At 35.3% G+C, this 18,459-nt stretch overlaps 2 protein-coding genes across 4 annotated transcripts in view; one reads left to right on the top strand and one right to left on the bottom strand.

The window, feature by feature from the left end:
- LOC150086002 (flotillin-2-like) overlaps positions 1 to 3,796 on the bottom strand; it is a 253,731-nt gene extending 249,935 nt beyond the window's left edge. The window contains exon 1 of the mRNA XM_090373646.1: positions 3,767 to 3,796. The gene's annotated coding sequence lies outside the window, so the exon portion shown is untranslated. The remainder of the gene's footprint in view (positions 1 to 3,766) is intronic.
- A 641-nt stretch (positions 3,797 to 4,437) lies between these two features.
- The window catches only part of LOC150086003 (vacuolar protein sorting-associated protein 37B-like), a 198,650-nt gene continuing 184,628 nt past the window's right edge, over positions 4,438 to 18,459 (top strand). Inside the window, exons 1-2 of one of the 3 annotated variants that reach the window (XM_090374320.1) lie at positions 4,438 to 4,557; positions 11,644 to 11,798. In XM_090374320.1, coding sequence (XP_090230446.1) covers positions 11,796 to 11,798 — 3 coding nt within the window. In that variant the 5' untranslated portion in view covers positions 4,438 to 4,557; positions 11,644 to 11,795. Of the gene's footprint in view, positions 4,710 to 11,643; positions 11,799 to 18,459 lie in introns of all 3 variants that reach the window. The other 2 variants (XM_090374322.1, XM_090374321.1) reach the window with 2 other exon arrangements.

The raw sequence follows: 18,459 nt of genomic DNA on the forward strand, positions 1-18,459 counted from the left end.
AAAAATATACATTTTACCATGGACAATTGGGTAATCAGAACAAAACAGTCGAGGAGGAACGACAATAATGTTGCTACAGATACACCAGAAGCTGAAAGGGTAAGAAATGTATCATGAGAAAATTTGGACACTAACGTTATTTCAAGTGTAGTACAACCACCAATTTCTGGTAGAGAGTCATCATATCCCAAATTAAAAAAATGAAAAAGAATAGAAAAGATCAAGAAGAATTTATGAAGTACGGCTTTACTTACAGTGTTGTTTATGATGAGCAACATCCTGCATGCATAATACAGGGTGATTCTAAATTACTGTCAGTTTCCATGGCCTATAATTTTTAAACTGGGAACAACAAAATAAAACTGCTTACGGAATATGAAAGTATAACTCAAAAAGTTTTATTACCTATAGAATCAATACTGCAGAATATTAAACAACTTCAACATGCGTGCACCTTTCGTGGCACGTAAGATGTCCAATCGGCATTCAATTCCCCTCCAAATGTTCTCCAGCATTCGCGGTGTAACTGTTTCGATCGCAGCAACAATTCTGAGCAGTTCATCGAGGTAGATCACAGGGGGGGGGGGTCTTGTACACAATGTCCTTCACGTATCCCCACAAGAAGAAATCAAGTGTTGTAAGATAGGGTGACCGCGGAGGCCACAGAATCGGTCCACGCCCAGGAAAATGCATGTCAAGAAATTCTCTAACAATAAGAGCCCAATGTGATGGTGCACCATCTTGCTGGAACACCACATTTGGCTGATGATTTTCCAACTGGAGTAACATATACAGCTGTAACATGTCCAGATAGGTCACCACTGTCACTGTTTTTTCTGCAAAGAAAGAGGGCCCCAAAACTTCCGAACATGACAAAGCACACCAGACATTGACCTTTGGGCTATCTCTTTCGAATTCTCGAATGGCGTGAGGGTTTTCTGATCCCCATATTCTGCAATTATGATGATTTACCCTCCTTGATACATAAAATGTTGCTTTATCACTAAATCTCCATCTCAAAAGGTAATTTTCATCAGCTTCAGCGTTTTACAAAATATCTTGAGCAAATTGGAAACGGTGAGGTTTATCATTCTCTTGAAATTGCTTTAACCAACGTCGGATAGCATTGTCTGAAGGTGGATCTTTTCTATACTATTTTTTAATTATATGAAGGGAAACCTAAGCAATGATCTGAGTTCTGAGTTCTCAGAACTCAGATCATTGCTGAGTTCTGTACCGACGTTATGTTGTGATAACAGACTTTGTTTCGAAAAACCAAAGTACGCACATTGCCTTCTCTTGAACAGTTGCCATTTTGAAGTAATGCCGTCAATATCTCCCAGACATCAATGCGGTGAGTACAGTGTTGTCAAATAAAACTTTTTGAGTTACACTTTCATATACCGTAAGCAGTTTAATTTTGTTGTTTACGATTTGAAAATTATAGGCCACAGAAACCCCGACAATAATTTAGAATCACCTTGTATTACGTAAATCTGGCTAACGAAAGCATGAAACCTATTAAATTAAAAAGACACTTGCATACGAAACATCCAGAGATAATGAAAAAAACTGAATCCTTGTTCAAAAGACACGCCAACACCATACAAAGTCTGAAATCTTTCATGAAGAAACATTGCAGTTCCTTGTAAAGCATCGTTGTAAGTTTCATATTTAATAGGGAAAATTTTGAAATTGCATACTATTGCTGAATCTCTTGTTCTCTCTTCTGCAATAAAAATGATTTCAATTATGCATGGAGAAAAGTACAGCAACGATTTAAATACCAATCCTCTATCCAGAGACAGTTATCATGAACAACATAAAATCCAATTTATTAAATCAATTGAGAAAAAGTCCAATTTTTGCAATACAGTTAGATTAATTCACAGATATTTAAAACCTTGCTCAACTTATTGTATATGTGAGATTCTGCTACGAGGGAGATATTTTGGAGAATTTTCTATTTTGCAAAGCTCTGGAAGGAAGAATGACAGGCGAGAAGATTTTTGATGTTATAAATATTTGTTTGTGGAGCTTTGCGATTTGTACACTGCATTAACAGGATAAAATACAGGTTTAAAAGGCAAAGTAAAGGAAATTGCTCCAAATACAGTTTTGAATCATTGCATTATACAGTACATAGGGAAGCATTAGTAGTAGAGGAAATTCAAACTGATTTGCACGAAGTTTTGAAAGATGCGACAAGTGTGATCAACTTTATTTAAAAAGTAGAAGCTTAAATAGCAGACTTTTCACAATGCTTTGTAATGAAATATGATGAAACGCTTCTTTTATATACGAAAGTGATGTGGTTGTCCAATGGTAAAGTGTTGCGACATCTTTTTGATCTCAAACATGAAGTTTTATTGTTTTTATTGAATAAAAATCAGAATCTTGCTCAATTGCTTACAACTCAAAAATGGTTTGGAAAACTTATTTCTCTTGCTGATATATTTGAAAAACTTATTGATTCAAATTTAAGTCTTCAACAAATATATTAATACTCCGTAATAACATAGAAACTTTTAAAGGGAAACTTAATCTTTGGGAAACTGAATTTGAGCGTAATTTGAAATGTTCCCATGCTTTTCTGATTTTGTTATAATAGTGAAATTTTACAATTTAGGGATATCATTGCCACCCACCTAACAATGCTAATTAAGAATTTTTCCAAATGATTTAATGTATCTCCAGAAAAAAAGTTGTATTGGATTTGTGATCACTTTGCTTTTGATATTTCTTCATGTCCTGAAATTACCATGAAACAAAAGGAAGATCTTATCGACTTGTTGTCTGATGAAGCATTATGTGCTCTTTTCAAGATTACTTGGGAAAAATTTTGGCTTTCTCTTCAAGACGAGTATCCAGAATTATCGAAAATAGCGATACAAAGATTGCTACCTGATGGGTCTACATATTTATGTGAGATTGGTTTCTCAAAATTAACAGCTATAAAAACAAAGCGTTCCGGACATGAGATTAGTAATTTCAAACATTGTGCCAAATATGGACCAAATATTACCGGTTATCCAGGCTCGTCCTTCTAATTAATGGAAAATTGTTCATTTTTTTATTGTTTTGTAATCTTAATTGAAGAATAAGAATTTCATTTGTTGTTTTGGTCGTATTCAATTAAAATACTTAATTATTTTAATGTTTAAATTAAAATGGAAACAATTTTTTTTATTCCTTTCTCTGTACTCGAATAAAATTTTGTACTACATAATTTATAAAATGCCATTTTTCTTTTCTAAAAATCTGGGCATCCTACCTCGTGGTTTACACCGGGGTCGCGATCAAAATAAGTTTGCGCGCCACTGTTCTGGAGCATAACCGGTTTCTAATTTTTTGGCCAGTAAGTGTATATGCGACAAAACAGACCATACATGTAATGATATGCATTGAAAATACATAGCAATCTACTTCACCTGTGGACAGTGCTTTTCATTTGAAGATAAACTCGTGGTAACTCTACCCCCTCGCCGATGCATTCCGTAGAAAACTCTGCTCAATGCTACGAAATAAACTGAGACTATCGCCCTACCTCACATCTGAAATTCTTAAAATTAGGGAAAAAAAAAAGAGCGTTCTACCAAAATGAAATACTTATTTTATTTATTTATTTTGTTACTCACTACAATTAACGATATCGAAACCTTGACACGTTTAGGTTTACTTATTTCAATTAAACACCAATATCGAGATTTAAATGTCAACAGTACATAAACACCCGTACTACTTACAATATTATAAAATTACTTACATTGGGCACGAGTGGCAGTGTTCGTTTTATAATACTTATTAAAGCTGTTTATAATTTACGAAGTGCTTCACATCTAATAATACATGTTTTGTAACTGATGCCACCAACATAAGGTGTAACCAAGCCACAAATGTATGTAGCGTTATCTACACGCATGTCACTAATAATACACCAGAGGATGAAGATAATTCAAATCGTATCTTCTCTATGTCCAGCAGGGACGTAAGCGTTTTGTCGATGACCGCACCCACCTATCGCATCTTTTCCTTTGAAAGGAAGAGTTCAGACCACGCGCCCCTCAAAACTTGCACCCTAACTCTTGTATCCTTTGATGATTTTCTCCCAAGCTACCACCAGGTGTCCGCTATTTCAGTGGCAAAACAATTTTAATTAAAAAATTTAGTACAGTATCTCCCAGTGCAAATAACAAAAATATCTCTGAAAAAAGGAAAATGACTAGAAGCTGATGCGCTAAATAAATTCAACACTGTTTTCGTACAATTGTTTTTTTACTATTCAATGAAAACAAACTCGTATTTCGCATACACTACGATCCTTTCCATTTATCTCTAAATCGCAAGTAAGAAAAAAAAAACTGCAACTATTATCAACCCACTGCAAGATGGAAGCTTCCTCAACAATTTATGCTAAGGGAATGGACCATAATCTACCACGCTAGTCTAAGTTGGAAGATCGACCGTATTTAACAATTCGGGGCTTGAACCGCGACCTACTCAAAAAGCGTGTGTTGTTGCATTCCCGCTCCTGACCACTTGGCTACGAAAGCGCAAGTACGGTGTGTTAGTTCTCTTGCATGTTGAGGGAATTTTAGTTTTGGAAAATGACTTATTTTCTGTTTCCATATTTTGGCTAGTGCTTCATACAGTACAACCGTTTTAATTATAAGCATATATATTTAGTATTTTAATTAATACAATTGTTGGTGAGTCCTATGATTTTTGTCGTCTGGATCAATTCTGTAGTGCACAGAATGGTCTTTGTAAACAATATTGTGGAAATTAAGTGTAGGCATGTCGATAAGTTTTTATGTAATCAGAAGTGTCTGCAGACAAAACATATAATCATTGAACTACGAATTAGTATCACTTTTCTGTTATACAGTCCTGAATCTTATAAATGAAACTATTTTTTTTTTTTTTTTTTTCATTCAGGAAGAATTTTCAAGGTTAATTTCTCTTGAAGAGAGAAATTATAAAGATGGAGAAATTATTAAAGAGATGTTTATAAAGAAAAATTTGCAAATTTTTTTTTATTTTGTCTGGAAAATAATTTTATTTTTGTTGTTGTTTTTTGAAAAATGGTATGAGATATATTATTATCTGGTTTTTGAAGAAATTTTAAATGCTTTTACCTATAGTGAAAAGTTATATAATTAGTATTGTTGGGAAAAAAAGATGCAAGAAAGGGAAGTGTAGAGAGCATCAGCCAAAAAAAAAACAGTTCATTTGCTCATTTCCTAATAATTTTCACAACACTAAATAACACATCACTAAAGGTCAGATTTACCAGGCATGGTTGCAATATGAATCCCAGTGCAGGTGCACATATTTTAGAAACCCTTTTCTAAGGCCTCTAAAATATGTGTGCCAGCACCCCAACTACCTAAAACCTGCATTGACAACACTAGGTGGAAGTTTATTCTGACAGTCAATTCTTTGGCTGAGAAAAAATATTAAACATTCAATGAGAACAGATTAAATGAAAAGATACTGCATTCAGATGACAGCAAAGCAAAGTTATGTTGCTCACTGGCTGCAATAGTGACACAACTAAAAATTCTTAATTTTTGAGTTGATACAACTGATGAAGTTGGGACAGTGGATTCTGCATTTATGCAATAACAGTAGAAAGTGGGTTCAATTTTTCCTTGTTAATTGGTATAAGTGTCATTATGCTATTTTAGTTTTTACTGCATCGAGAAGAGTCAACAGTGGCACGTCTTCGGTATGCCGCAATTTTGGGACTGAATAGAGCGTGGTCTCTGTGCAACAGTGACCCTTTTTGAGTTGTGACAGTATTGCAGTGTAATAAAACATTCTTTGCTGATAATATCAGTTGGCATTATTTTAGTTAAGCCACTACTGTACTCAAAACAGTTTACATTGTTTTGTGCCGCTTAATGTTTTTTTTCTTTCTAATAGTTTATCATTGACTGTTCTGTTATGGAAGGCAAACCTTCAAGCCGTGGTGAATTGATGCTTTAAAAAAAAAATCAGACATTGTAAATTTCTACATATGGCATGAAGGTGAAGATGGAAAAGGTTCCACTGAAATAGGATCTTGCCTACTAAAATATTTAGAAGACAAAGCAGCTTCTTGCCAATCCGACGATCTTGAAATTATCTTTTATTCAGACAACTGTGGGGGACAGCAGAAGAACAAATTTATTATAACAGACTATACGTATGCTGTGACGAACTTTCGAATCAAAACAATTACATCACAAATTTCTTGTTGTAGGTCATATAGATTTAATATTTTAGTGATCTTTTAATATTTTTCTATTAATATAGAAAAATATTAAAAGATCACTAAAGTCTGGTCCTGTATTCATCCCATCACAATATCTTACATTAGCTAGAACTGCCCTTTCAAGGTGACAGAGATGAGTTATGACAATTTTTACAACCTGAAAAATTTGGCCTGACGCACTTCTGTTGTTATTTGGTTTTTAGGAGCATTAGCAACTAAGGCCATATTGCTCCGTGAATATGCGGTGGTCATTTCTGACCTTTCCGCATCCTCCGTATTTGGTGGTGACGGGCTCGAACCCCGGTCTAATCAAGAAGCGTGTGCTACTCACTGCTGCTCCTTCCCACCTGGCTACGGAGGCGCGACGCACTTCTATGAAATTTAATGAAAATATTGATGAAGTGAAGTTCAACTTCAATGACATTGCTACCTTTAAAGTAGAAAAGTAGTATTTAGACTCTTTCTTTTATAAAACATCATACAAACAGAATGATTATAAATCAGTTAATATTAAAGCTACACTGGTGTGCAAAACTTAAGGACCAGTCAGGTTTTCACCTGTAGCTTCTCATAGGATTGGCCTGGATGTGAAAAAAAAGCATATCAAAGGAACCTCGTGAGGTACAGAAATGATGAAGGAAACAACAACGGAAACAATTGGTACAGAGGGACTTTATTCAAAAATGGCAACATAGCACTGGCTGCTATGATACAGATGCATCACTGCCAAAGATGGAACAAAGGGAAGAGGTGGTTCTCAGTAGGAGATATGGCTACCCATAATGTTGATGCAAGCTTTGCACCACCTGTCCATACTTAGAATGTTGTTGATAAGTTCGTGCAGTAACGTCGTCAGTTCCTCTGTCAGCGGCATCTTTATCTGGTGAACATTTTCTGGTGGGTGTTGACGTGCTGCTAGCCGTCTCCCCCAGAGCATCCCATATGTGTTTGATGGGATTTAGATTGGGGAAAACGGGCAGGCCAATCCATACGAACAATGTCCTCACTTTCCAAAAGCATATCAACAGCTGCAGGGGGGGTGTGGCGTTCTCATCCAAAAACACAAACTCAGGGCAAATGGCACCTCAGAACAGATACACATGGGGAAAGAATTACCTCAGTACAGTAGTGTGCACTGGTTACAGTACGCCTTCCAGTATATGGAGTTGTGTAAATCCATCCAAGATAGCGCCTCCCCAGACAAGAACACCTTGACCGCCATATCGATCCCTTTCAGTGATTTTTGCGGGGTGATACCGTGTGCCAACCTCTCGCCAGATTAGCTGACATCCAGAATTGCTGCTGAGACCGAATCTACTCTCATCAGTAAAGAGTACCTTACCCCATTGCATTGCTGTCCAGTCCTTGTGTTCATGCACCACTGTAAATGGTGTCTCTGATGGGCAGATGTTAAAGGGACACAGCGTACTGGCCATCGGGCAAACAGTCCACCTTTGTAGAGTTGCCTGGCCACAGAAACCGCAATATCCTGCATCCTGTGCAGCTGGTTTGCAATGGATTCCGCTGTCTGGTGTCGGTCCCCTCTTGGCCTGTAGGAATATATAGCGGTTACCATTGGGCGTTGTTTTTTGTAGATAACCACCACTGGTCCTTTGAACAGCTGTAATGAACACCTGTCATTCTGAAGGCCGGCAATGCTGTGGGCGATACCGAAGTGCAAGGAGTGTGGCTGGAGCCACACTCCTTGCACTTCGAGCTTCCCAATTATTGTACCCCAGGTAAAGTCATTCAGATGTGTCTACTGGCCATTTCATTGTCTATAGCACTGTATGAAACCAATCGAACATCTGTAACAATCATGCTCACCATTCAGTAATTTGCACATAACTGCTGAACTGCTGCTTTTATCTGTTTATGTGCGCCCTCTCATCACGATTCAAATTTTTGCATGAGTACGAGCTTTCTGTTGAACGGCCACAGTTATGCAAATCACCACAGGCTGTTTCATTTGATTTTGTGGTTGTAACCTTTAAAAATAGTGTTGGTCCTTAAGTTTTGCACACCAGTTTAGTAAAACAAGAAAATCTTTGGAGTCATTTGAACATTTCGAATTGAATAAAGCCTACAAGAATTCCATTCCAATTTCGAAAAAGAAGCACAGTGACCTCCAACCTCCAATGTTTGTTGAATAATAATACAATTCCCAAATGTCAGCCGATTTTTATAACAGTCTAAAAGTTAATTTATGGAAGGATTAAATTTTTCTAAGAATGACTAAATTCTTCCAAATTTTTGCTTGTTTGTACACCAATAATTTCGTACTAACTTCTTGTTCTTATTTAAGCTTTACCACAATTATGTTCTCAAAGATTGAAATGTAGTTCATAAATGTTCCTGAGTTTATAAATATAAAAAATGTTTTTTTTTGTTCTTCATCGTAATTACCTTCGATCTTTAGGGGACTTAAATCACAAATATTATGTGCGATTGTTGGTGCAGTAGTGGCACAACTCGAAAGTGGGGTTAAATTTTCGAAATTCTGATTACCCACAAGGGAATGTTGATCAAGCCAACCTAATTTTGAGTACCACTGGGTGTGATGAGATGAATCACAATATATTCCAACAATCACATAATTTCTAAGCCAAATTTTTCTTATCAATTATCTCAGAATTACGATTTTTAAGTTATGCCACTATTGCAGCCAGTGAGCAACGTAATGAGGCACCACCTTGATATTTGTCTTAGAGTAATGTTAACCCTAGAACTATACCAGGGGGCTACCATGACAAAAACCACACCTTTCAATAAGAAACAACCCTGTACATTCATTATTTCCTCTGAATTCCTTTCTAATGTACTTTTGATTAGATATCATTCATTTGGATTAAATTCTTATATCTTTATGTAGAGAAAGTGTTTTTGCCTAAGTATTAATGTTTATTTGCACTGTTTGGTGAAAACATTCTTAAACATTCTAATTACTACAAATATATCAATTTCCCTTTATTATTATTAGCCATATGGTACAAGGAAGTCCGAGGCTTATGCTACACCAGCCAAAAAAAATTTCTGAGTTACCCTCCTGTGTGAGAGAGAGAGAGTAGAAGGAAATCATCAAGAAAGAGAAGAATGATGATATCCAGCTCAGGACCCTGGGTGTACCAAGCCCATACTCACCAGATGTGAACCTCTGGGGTTTATTCCTGGTCTTTGTATCCTTGTTATCAAATCTTAGACATTTGCTTGAAAATCCAAACTGGCTTTAAATGCTTCCTGAATCCTGATAGGGGGTCTGAAATTTTGTAATTTATAGATTAATCTCCCCATGCAGCATCAATAATAAGCTTGAATTTTGGTTCAACCTTTGATGTGCTTTTGTGCATAAACAGAAATTTTAACTACCTAACTGTATCTGCATATAACATCACTTCTTTCCCACAGATGTTTAGAAGGTAAAAGACATTTACTTCCTATCATGTGCAGCCAATCTAAAATGTAAACAAATAGTTTTTCATGAGAACTTTGTGAGGTTTATATCTATTTTCATTCCCTATTTCCAGTGTTCATAAGTTGATCATTTGCTGTCATTGGTGATACACATTATATATATATATGCTAATGAAATTTAATGTTGTTTAGACACATTATAGAGGCAGTAATAGATATTGCTGTTAATCTTTATTAAGATGCTAATCTAATAATTCATTGGACTTCTCAAATGAAACCTCAAATCTTTAACAAATTAAATTTAAATAATTAAGCAAAGTGAGGGAGGTTATAAATGGAGGGTTGGTGGGAATTTCAGACCCTGTTTTTTTTTTTTTTTTTTCGCAAAAAATAGCACTGCCTTTAACTGCTTATAGGTTTCTGTATTACTTGATAATTTATATACATTCCATGTATTTTTTTTTTCCTGCCACGAGTGTCATCAGTACATCTGACATCCATTTAGTTCTAAGCCTTGAACAGTGTTTCTTAGTTTGTTTCGTTTCTAGGCTGCTACTGCATATCACCTTTATGAAAGCTGTATTCCTTCCCTTTACCCTTGATGGTAGTTACATCTTTAATAAATCCCAATCAATACACTGTGATCACTGTCACATTAGCATTAGTAGAGGCATACAATACAATGCAAGAAAGCAAGCTTATGCAGCATCAGCCAAAAAAAAAAAAAAAAAAAAAAGCACCTCCCATTTTGCACCTCCATTCATTCCAAATGCCTGTCCAGCTCAGAATTGATTGCTGGAAGTCTGTTCCAGTTAAATTTATTCAACTTCCATTTGTGGAAGTTAAATAAATTTAAGGCTGAACTAGACAAACATTTGGTTGGCGCCTCCGTAGCCAGGTGGGAAGAAGCAACAGTGCGTAGCACACGCTTCTTGATTAGACCGGGGTTCGAGCCCGTGACCACCAAATATGGAGGATGCGGAAAGGTCAGGGAATGACCACCGCATATTCCCGGAGCAATATGGCCTTAGTTACTAATGCTCCTAAAAACCAAACAACAAACAAACAAACATTTGGAGTGACCGTGTTAAGAAGCATGGATGAAATGGGAAGGTTTTTTTGGCTGATGCTATATATGCTTTCTTGCATCATATGCCTCAACTAATGCTAATGTGTGTAAATTTGAATTTTTGTGCTCTTAAATAGTTTAAAAATGGAAAATGGTTTTAAAAATGGAAGGAATTTCATCACTGTAATTTTTTTTCAGCAAACAAATAAAAGTTCTGTTTTATTGAAAATAACATCTGAAAAAACAATTTTTTAATTTTTTCTTTAAGAAAATAAGGAAGTCTCATTTCATAATTATTGCAATCCAGTAGTAAAAGATCAAGCATTACTGTACTTCAAGCAGTACTTTAAAAAACTAAAAGCCTCTTTCCAGAAATATAAAAAAAAAAAAAAAAAGTTAGACACATGTCAGGTGGCACATGATTGTGTTTGTTACATTCAGGAGCAAGACTGCTGCTAGGTTAAGATGGGACTGTTTTTACCGAATGACTGTAATTATCCTTTACAGTAATGCAGAGAGAGTATTGCAGATAGTCTTCATTTTTCATTGAGAATGGCAGGTTAAGGTTTATTTTATTTTTAAAATATAAATAGAGTTTAGGGTTGGCAAGAGCTTTATGTTAGGAATGATCAGTGTTAATTATTCTGGACAAACGGTTCTTTAAACAAACCTGTCTGACATCAGAGATTCTGTGTGTTAAGAAGCATGAAATCAGATCTAAGTATCCCTTATATTTCCAAAAATTTTAGATTGCACATACTTTAAGTTTTGGTTCCTCACACAAGGCCCTTGTTTATCCTAAACCTTTTGTAAATTAGTTTTTACTTCATACTCTTGTAACAGTTATCAACTAATATTAAGTATTAATGATGTATTTCATTTCTAAATATTTTCCAAATTTCAGAAATGATGCCATCTTCTACTTATCCATCTGATGGCTCCACCACCTTAAAACATGTTGGATGGTTGGAGAATCCAAGTGTGGCAAACCTAACCACCAACTTTCTGAAATTTGAACTGCACGCTGTTTGTTAGTCCAGTTTGTTACATCTTAGAATGGTACTTTTTGATATTTAGCTACATTTGTATAAAGAATATTTTATCCAGCATAATTAATTAAAAGAAGTTTTAGTTAAAGTATTAGCTATATTATAACTTTGAAACATAATAATGTGTAATGTGGCTTAACATAAGTAGAATAAGATTTTCTCCTCAGGTAACATATGGGAATATTTATTTCTGTGATTTGATCAGAAAGTATGATTTCCTTCCCCCCCATACCCACATCTAATTTTTCTTATGTAGTCAAGCTAATATTTAGTTTCATTACTTCTCTACAGTAACTTGTTATGGTAATGAATATATTTCACTACTACTTTGATACATTACATATTTTTAAATGGATAAGATATCCTTATCATATTACCCTTACATAAGAGGAAATCATGAAAGTAAACAAATAACTCAGGTTTATGGTTTTCATGAAAAATATTTGAAAAGTATGGATCTACAAATATTTGGCACTGTTGTACAGAAATATTTGTCTACCTTAGTTTTTCAGCTATCATCAAAAGCATGGCAAGTTTTTTATTATTATTAGCCATATGATGCAAGGAAGCCTGAGGCTTATGCTGCACAAGCCAAAAAAATTTCTGAGTTACCCTGAGAGAGAGAGAGAGAGAGAGAGAGAGAGTGTGTGTGTGTGTGTGTGTGTGCGCGCGCAACCTCATATTTGTAGATGAATACATATTTTCTTTCCTGATATGGCCTACTACTATTATTACCACATGTAAGTGTTAAAAAGCACCCAAGTGCTGTGCCATGATACATAGGTGGTCATTTTTAAGCAATCAATAACCAAGTGCTGAATGTAAAAACACATGAAATTTACAACTGCTTGATTCTGTCAGCACACTGATTGCAAAGGAATTTTTTAATTCCTTTGTGTGCAGTTTAAGAGTGGGTGCTGCTTATTCTGATCATATTTGGTTTACAAAAATTTATAACATTAAACAGATGAATTTTTTTTATGAAATATAAAATGTCATTTATCTTACCAATCTTTATTTCTTGTCCAGTACAGAATGTATGGTCCTCTACATACAAATTAAAAAAAAACAACATAAGAATTCAAAAAACACATTATAAATATACCAACCTATTTAAAAATTTTCTCCAATGTTTTTGTTTTAAATCCTTAGCAGTTAAATTTTTAATACATTCTTGTAACCTGTAGAATAATTTGTAGTCTTCACTTTTCCCTCTTAAGTTCTGATGCACTCTGTAACACTTCAAAAGATTTCTTAATTTCTTTAGTTGTTGATGTAACTCTCTGGACTTCGATAACTTCATTATCAGAATTTTCATTTTATCCTAGTGTCATCCTTTACCTTTACAGATCACTTTTGAAAAAAATTTCATCACTTTTTACCCACTCATTGAAATTTTGTGTAATATTAAGTCAATTCCTGGCATACTCTGTTGGCACTGCATTGCTTTTCCCAATATTTATTATAACACCTTGCTGAATAAATCTGGTTTTACATGAAGAATTTTTGATTGTTGGTTTAAAAATTAAATCCCAAGCACTAACTATCATATGCGCTGCATTTAATAAGTTACCTGACATGTCCTTAGTTTGGACATTGTCGCTTTCTTCAATTTCTGGAATAATTTTTCATTGCATTGCATTCCTGTACAATGTTTTGAAAACCTTTATGATTCCTTGATCCAAAGTTTGCATAATGGACGTTGTATTCACTGGAAGAAATACTAGTTTTATGTTGTTCAACTGCTTGTTCAGATGAGCTGTACAGTTATCTAAGTCCCATTCCATCAGAAAATCAATAAAAATTTGAGATGTTATCCCTGCATTTGTGTTACTCTTATGTTCAACTGGTAGATGTTTTGTCCCTCTGAAGACACATGGATGCTTACCTTTCTCAATTACAAAAAGAATTTTATATTGTGCTTATCATATTGTATGTAAAAAGTGCAGTCACTCTTTATTTCTGCTGCTTTTTTCCAGATGTTGAATGTTCATTTCTGAATCACAAAGTATGTTCAGGTATTTCTCTAAAATAAACACCGGTTTTATCAGTTTGAAAATACAGTCAGGACCTTTACCTTTACAATAAGACATTTCCACCCATTTTTGTGCTGAACCTGTATCCAAGTTTGATTTTTCTCCATGAAGTTTTTTGTACACAATGCTGTGTCTGTCCTTCCACCTGCTTAGTGGCCCATCTGTAGGCCTAAAATCATTTACACTGAGCTCAATTGCAAAAAATCTTTGCCTTTTTACATAGGATATTTATACTGATAAGAGCATTTTTTAATCTTGCATTTATGAACCATCTCAGAAGCACTTCTGCTGCAAGTTCATTCTTTCCACATCTTTTCCTGTTCAGATTGTTATTCTCAGTCACTCCTAATTCATCACATGAATTAGGAGTGACTGAGAATGACATGAATTAGGAGTGACTGATCCATCCACCTGCTTAGCCACTCATCTGTAGGCATAAAATAGTTTTCACCAAGTTCATTTGCAAATTCCTTTGCCTTTTCTCATAGGATATTTCTACTGATAGGAACATTTTTTAATCTTGCATTTGTGGATGATTTTTACACAAAGGAGGCTCTGAAACAAGTAACAAGTTTACTTAATCCCATCAGGATCTTTTTTTTTTTTAATGGTAATTTCAAATAAATCTCCTACATATACTACACTGGTGTTGAAAGAAAGTGCATCACCCCTTAAGATTGTAATTGTTATCCGAATAGCGTTATCCAAGTTTAATTGCAGCTTTTCTCTTACTACACTTAGGCATCATAAGCACTAAGAATTTTGCTCTTTTCACTCAAACTTAAATCTCTATGTTTCTGCAACATTTCTATTCTAAGAAAAAATAAATCGTGGTTCAATTCTTAATGGACATCAAATGCTTCTTCACTGACTACTTTTTTGTGGACTTGACTTCCTGTCAAGGTCATATCCACAAGGTCATATTTCAGGCACTACCACAAATGGACCAGGTCCAAACCAGTAGCATATGCACTGTGTGTGGCATGCATAGGAAAATATATGGGCATACAGTGGCCCATAAATAATTTATATTATATAAAAAAAGAAGTAATTTTTATGTGCTTTCTGGCTTGTGCCACTGTTCTAGCACACATTTGTTTTACAGTCTGTCAGCCACATCTGGCAGTGATAAGTGTAATTTTATGGAGAATTATACAGTAACAAAGTTCTCATTGGAAAAAACTTTCATGTATCTTACTCTTTTAGAATAACAAAAAAGTCTAATAACTAGTTTTAGTCAGCTTTTTTTTGTTTTGTCTGTAGCATGCAAAACTTATTTTTGTCATGCAGGATGTAAAAGGTTTACCATCTCTGGTCTTGATGATACACTCTGACTGGAAGAACATGCAGTGTATTTCTGTAACATACCATTAGAATAAAACATTTTGTAGCAAGATTCATTGCTGCATTATGGCTTGTGCCACTGTTCTAGCATTCAAATGTTGGGAGTGAATCTACTTCAAATGCCATTTCACATTGATCACCATTATATTAGGCTTATGTGTAGCTGCCCACTGTTGAACCCACATAAGTTGTCTGGAAAGCAACATGCATGAGGTATGAATTTTCCTCTTTATAGTTTATCGAACATTTTTTGCTACTTTGTTGAGACTTTAGACATTTTTTTTTTTTTTTTTTGTTGAGGTAACACCTGTAAGTCTTCCATCTTTGATATCCACCATAGGGAATTTTGGGAGATTCAAACAAGTTGCAGTTGTTCACATCAAAAGGTTATGTCTGTGGCATCCAACCACCATTCCATTGTTGAAAGTCTGTACATTTCAATCTAAGTCCCATACCGGCTTTTAACATACTGTTGCTGCACAGACAGACCTACAAGATTTATACTGGTATCTTAATAAATATGCATTTTTGGGGGACTTCTGGCACAGTATCCAATATGGTGGGCACCCAAATAATTTTGATCATATAGTTTGTGTAAGGTTGTGGGCTTCATTCTGTTTGTCAGGGAGTATTTTTGTATATAGGGCTCTGCTGATACATTTCATATATGTTCAAATAGGTGGAACTGTAAAGGGAAATGTCAAATGATATCCCGTGACTCATATTTTACTATAGTGTTTCAAGATGAATTTTCATACGCTGGATACTGGTGATAACAGTGCATAGTGTGTGTGTGTTCTGTTCATTTCATGATCTGTCTGACATTTGGACAACATGTACATGTACATTACCTATTAACACAGTGATACAATAGAGCAAACTGTTCAGCTTATAGATTTCGGGTATTTTATAAAAGATAGGAAATGTGGACTATAAAGTTTCCTTTGAGGCCTCCTTCTTGACCATTTTATTATCAAGTCTTGACTATCTTATCTTGTAGATTGAGAACTGCCATACGACAGCCTTTGGCTGCTGGTAATGCTGTAATGGTGTGATCCTGCTTGAGTTCCACTAGAGCTTCAGAATGAGAATATTAGTTGTTCTCACTACCTTCCAGTCAATGATGCTTATAAATTTTCCCATGAAACTTAATAATGAAGAAGCCATAGAATTCAAATAGACATAAACTCATCATAGTGTTACCAGCAGACTAAAGCCACAATACTGTAGTCTTTAATTAGATGGACTGTCACAAGAAGGCCACGTCTTAAACAAATAACAGAAATATTTACAATTCAGAAGAAACTTTTTGCAAGGTATGGAAGAGACCATCAGCAAATTTTTCAAGAGATTGTTTGCTATAGATAAGATCCCCTTAAGTTGCACATATCAGGCCCATTTCCTAACTTTTATAGCTTACCCAAAATTCATAAGTTTGAACATTTTGATTTGTCTTATCACTTCATTCATAATGCAATCATCATGCCATAAACAGGACATTCCATTATCAACAGTGCCCAGTTTATAAATTCATTTTGGAGCATGCTATAGAAAAAGATGAGGTCATGGAATAGTGTTTGTCATTTTTCTTTTAATATCCATACCTATTTGAACTGCTGTGGAATGCACCAGCAAACATACAGTGTCCCAGATACATATAGTGCCCGATTTTTGGGATATCAGCTGCAGCCAGAACATGTAAAGGTCAGTCTTTGGCACGATCATGGGATCACCTAGGAATACTACTGTCATCAGTCTCATCGTTGAACACATTTATCTTGATGCAGTAAGTCTTCTTTTTAGGATTTATTCCATTATACAGTAACAAGTTTACTTAATCCCATCAGGATCTTTTTTTTTTAATGGTAATTTCAAATAAATCTCCTACATATACTACACTGGTGTTGAAAGAAAGTGCATCACCCCTTAAGATTGTAATTGTTATCCGAATAGCGTACGTATATGGCAATATTTTTTACAGATTGCATCAGATAAGATTGATACACGTAGGTGATGATGTAATATTGCATCAGCTGTTACTTTCAGCTATATACGCATGCTCTGCAAGAATTGCAGTCTTTCCTTGCTTGTATCAGGATGGCAAGTTATGTGCAGTTGACGCCAGGAAGAAGGAGTGCTATCGTTGCTTTACGTGAGGAAGGATATTCTTCCCATCATATTGCTTATAGAATGTCTTGTAATCAGTCGACAGTGAGTAGATTTCTTTACAAACTCAAGAATACTGGTTCTGCTGGTAGAAAAAAAGGAACCGGATGCAAACAATCTCTACGCGAAAACAGGATCACGTTTTTAAGCACCTTATGCCTTTAAAACTGTAAAGCTTCTTTGTCTGAGCTGAAAAGAGAATGGGAAGAACATACAGGAATGGTAGCAAGTGCAGTAACAGTCAGAAGATGCCTCTTCAAAAATGGATTTGTAGCCCGTCATCCTAAGAAGAAGCCCCTCCACACACAAAAAATGAAAAAGGCCTTATTAATTTGGTATAAGAAGCATGTCAAATGAACCCTCGAGCAGTGGAAGTCAGTTATTTTCTCGGATGAGAAGAAATTCAACCCGCATGGCTCTGATGGAAGACAAACGATTCACTGTAGACACAGTGAAGAATACTATCCAGACTGTATGGTGTCTAAAGTGAAATTCCCTACTAGCCAAATGATATGGGAGTGCATTTTGTATCGCGGAGTAGGTCACCTGCAATTTATAAAATTTATATTGGCATCCGTAAATGCCAATGGATACCTGGCTATATTGGAAGGTAAATTGCTGCCAACCATTAGAGACCATTTCATTCTGCCACGTAACTGCATCTTTCAGGACGACTCTGCTCCTTGTTATCGGGCAAAAAAGTGTAAGTATGCACTTCTGTGGTTACTTTAGCTAAATTTCTGTATTAGAGGTTCGACAGTAATGTGTTTACATTTGTTACAGGTAAAAAAATGGTTGGAAAAAACGGTCCATTACAACTGTTAGCTGACCAGGAAACAGCCCGAACCTGAATCCTATAGAGAACTGTTGGCGTCATGTGGAATCTGTATTTGCCAGAAAGAAACCAAAGACCCTACATGAACTTCAGGAAGCCATAATTCGTGTTTGGAACCATGAACTATCAGTTGATTATCTTCAGAAATTGATCTTGTCAATGCCTCGAGGGTGTGCTGCTGTCATCAGGGCCAGAGGTGGTTCAATTAAATATTAGTTTGCACTTGGTGAACTTTTCATTTTGTTTTCCATTTAAAATAATAAACTGAAGCAAATTGAGGGCTTCTGATA

This window comes from Mastigoproctus giganteus, chromosome 5 (genome assembly GCF_048544385.1).
Source record: "Mastigoproctus giganteus isolate SK-2022 chromosome 5, ASM4854438v1, whole genome shotgun sequence".
Taxonomy (NCBI): Eukaryota; Metazoa; Arthropoda; class Arachnida; order Uropygi; family Thelyphonidae; genus Mastigoproctus; species Mastigoproctus giganteus.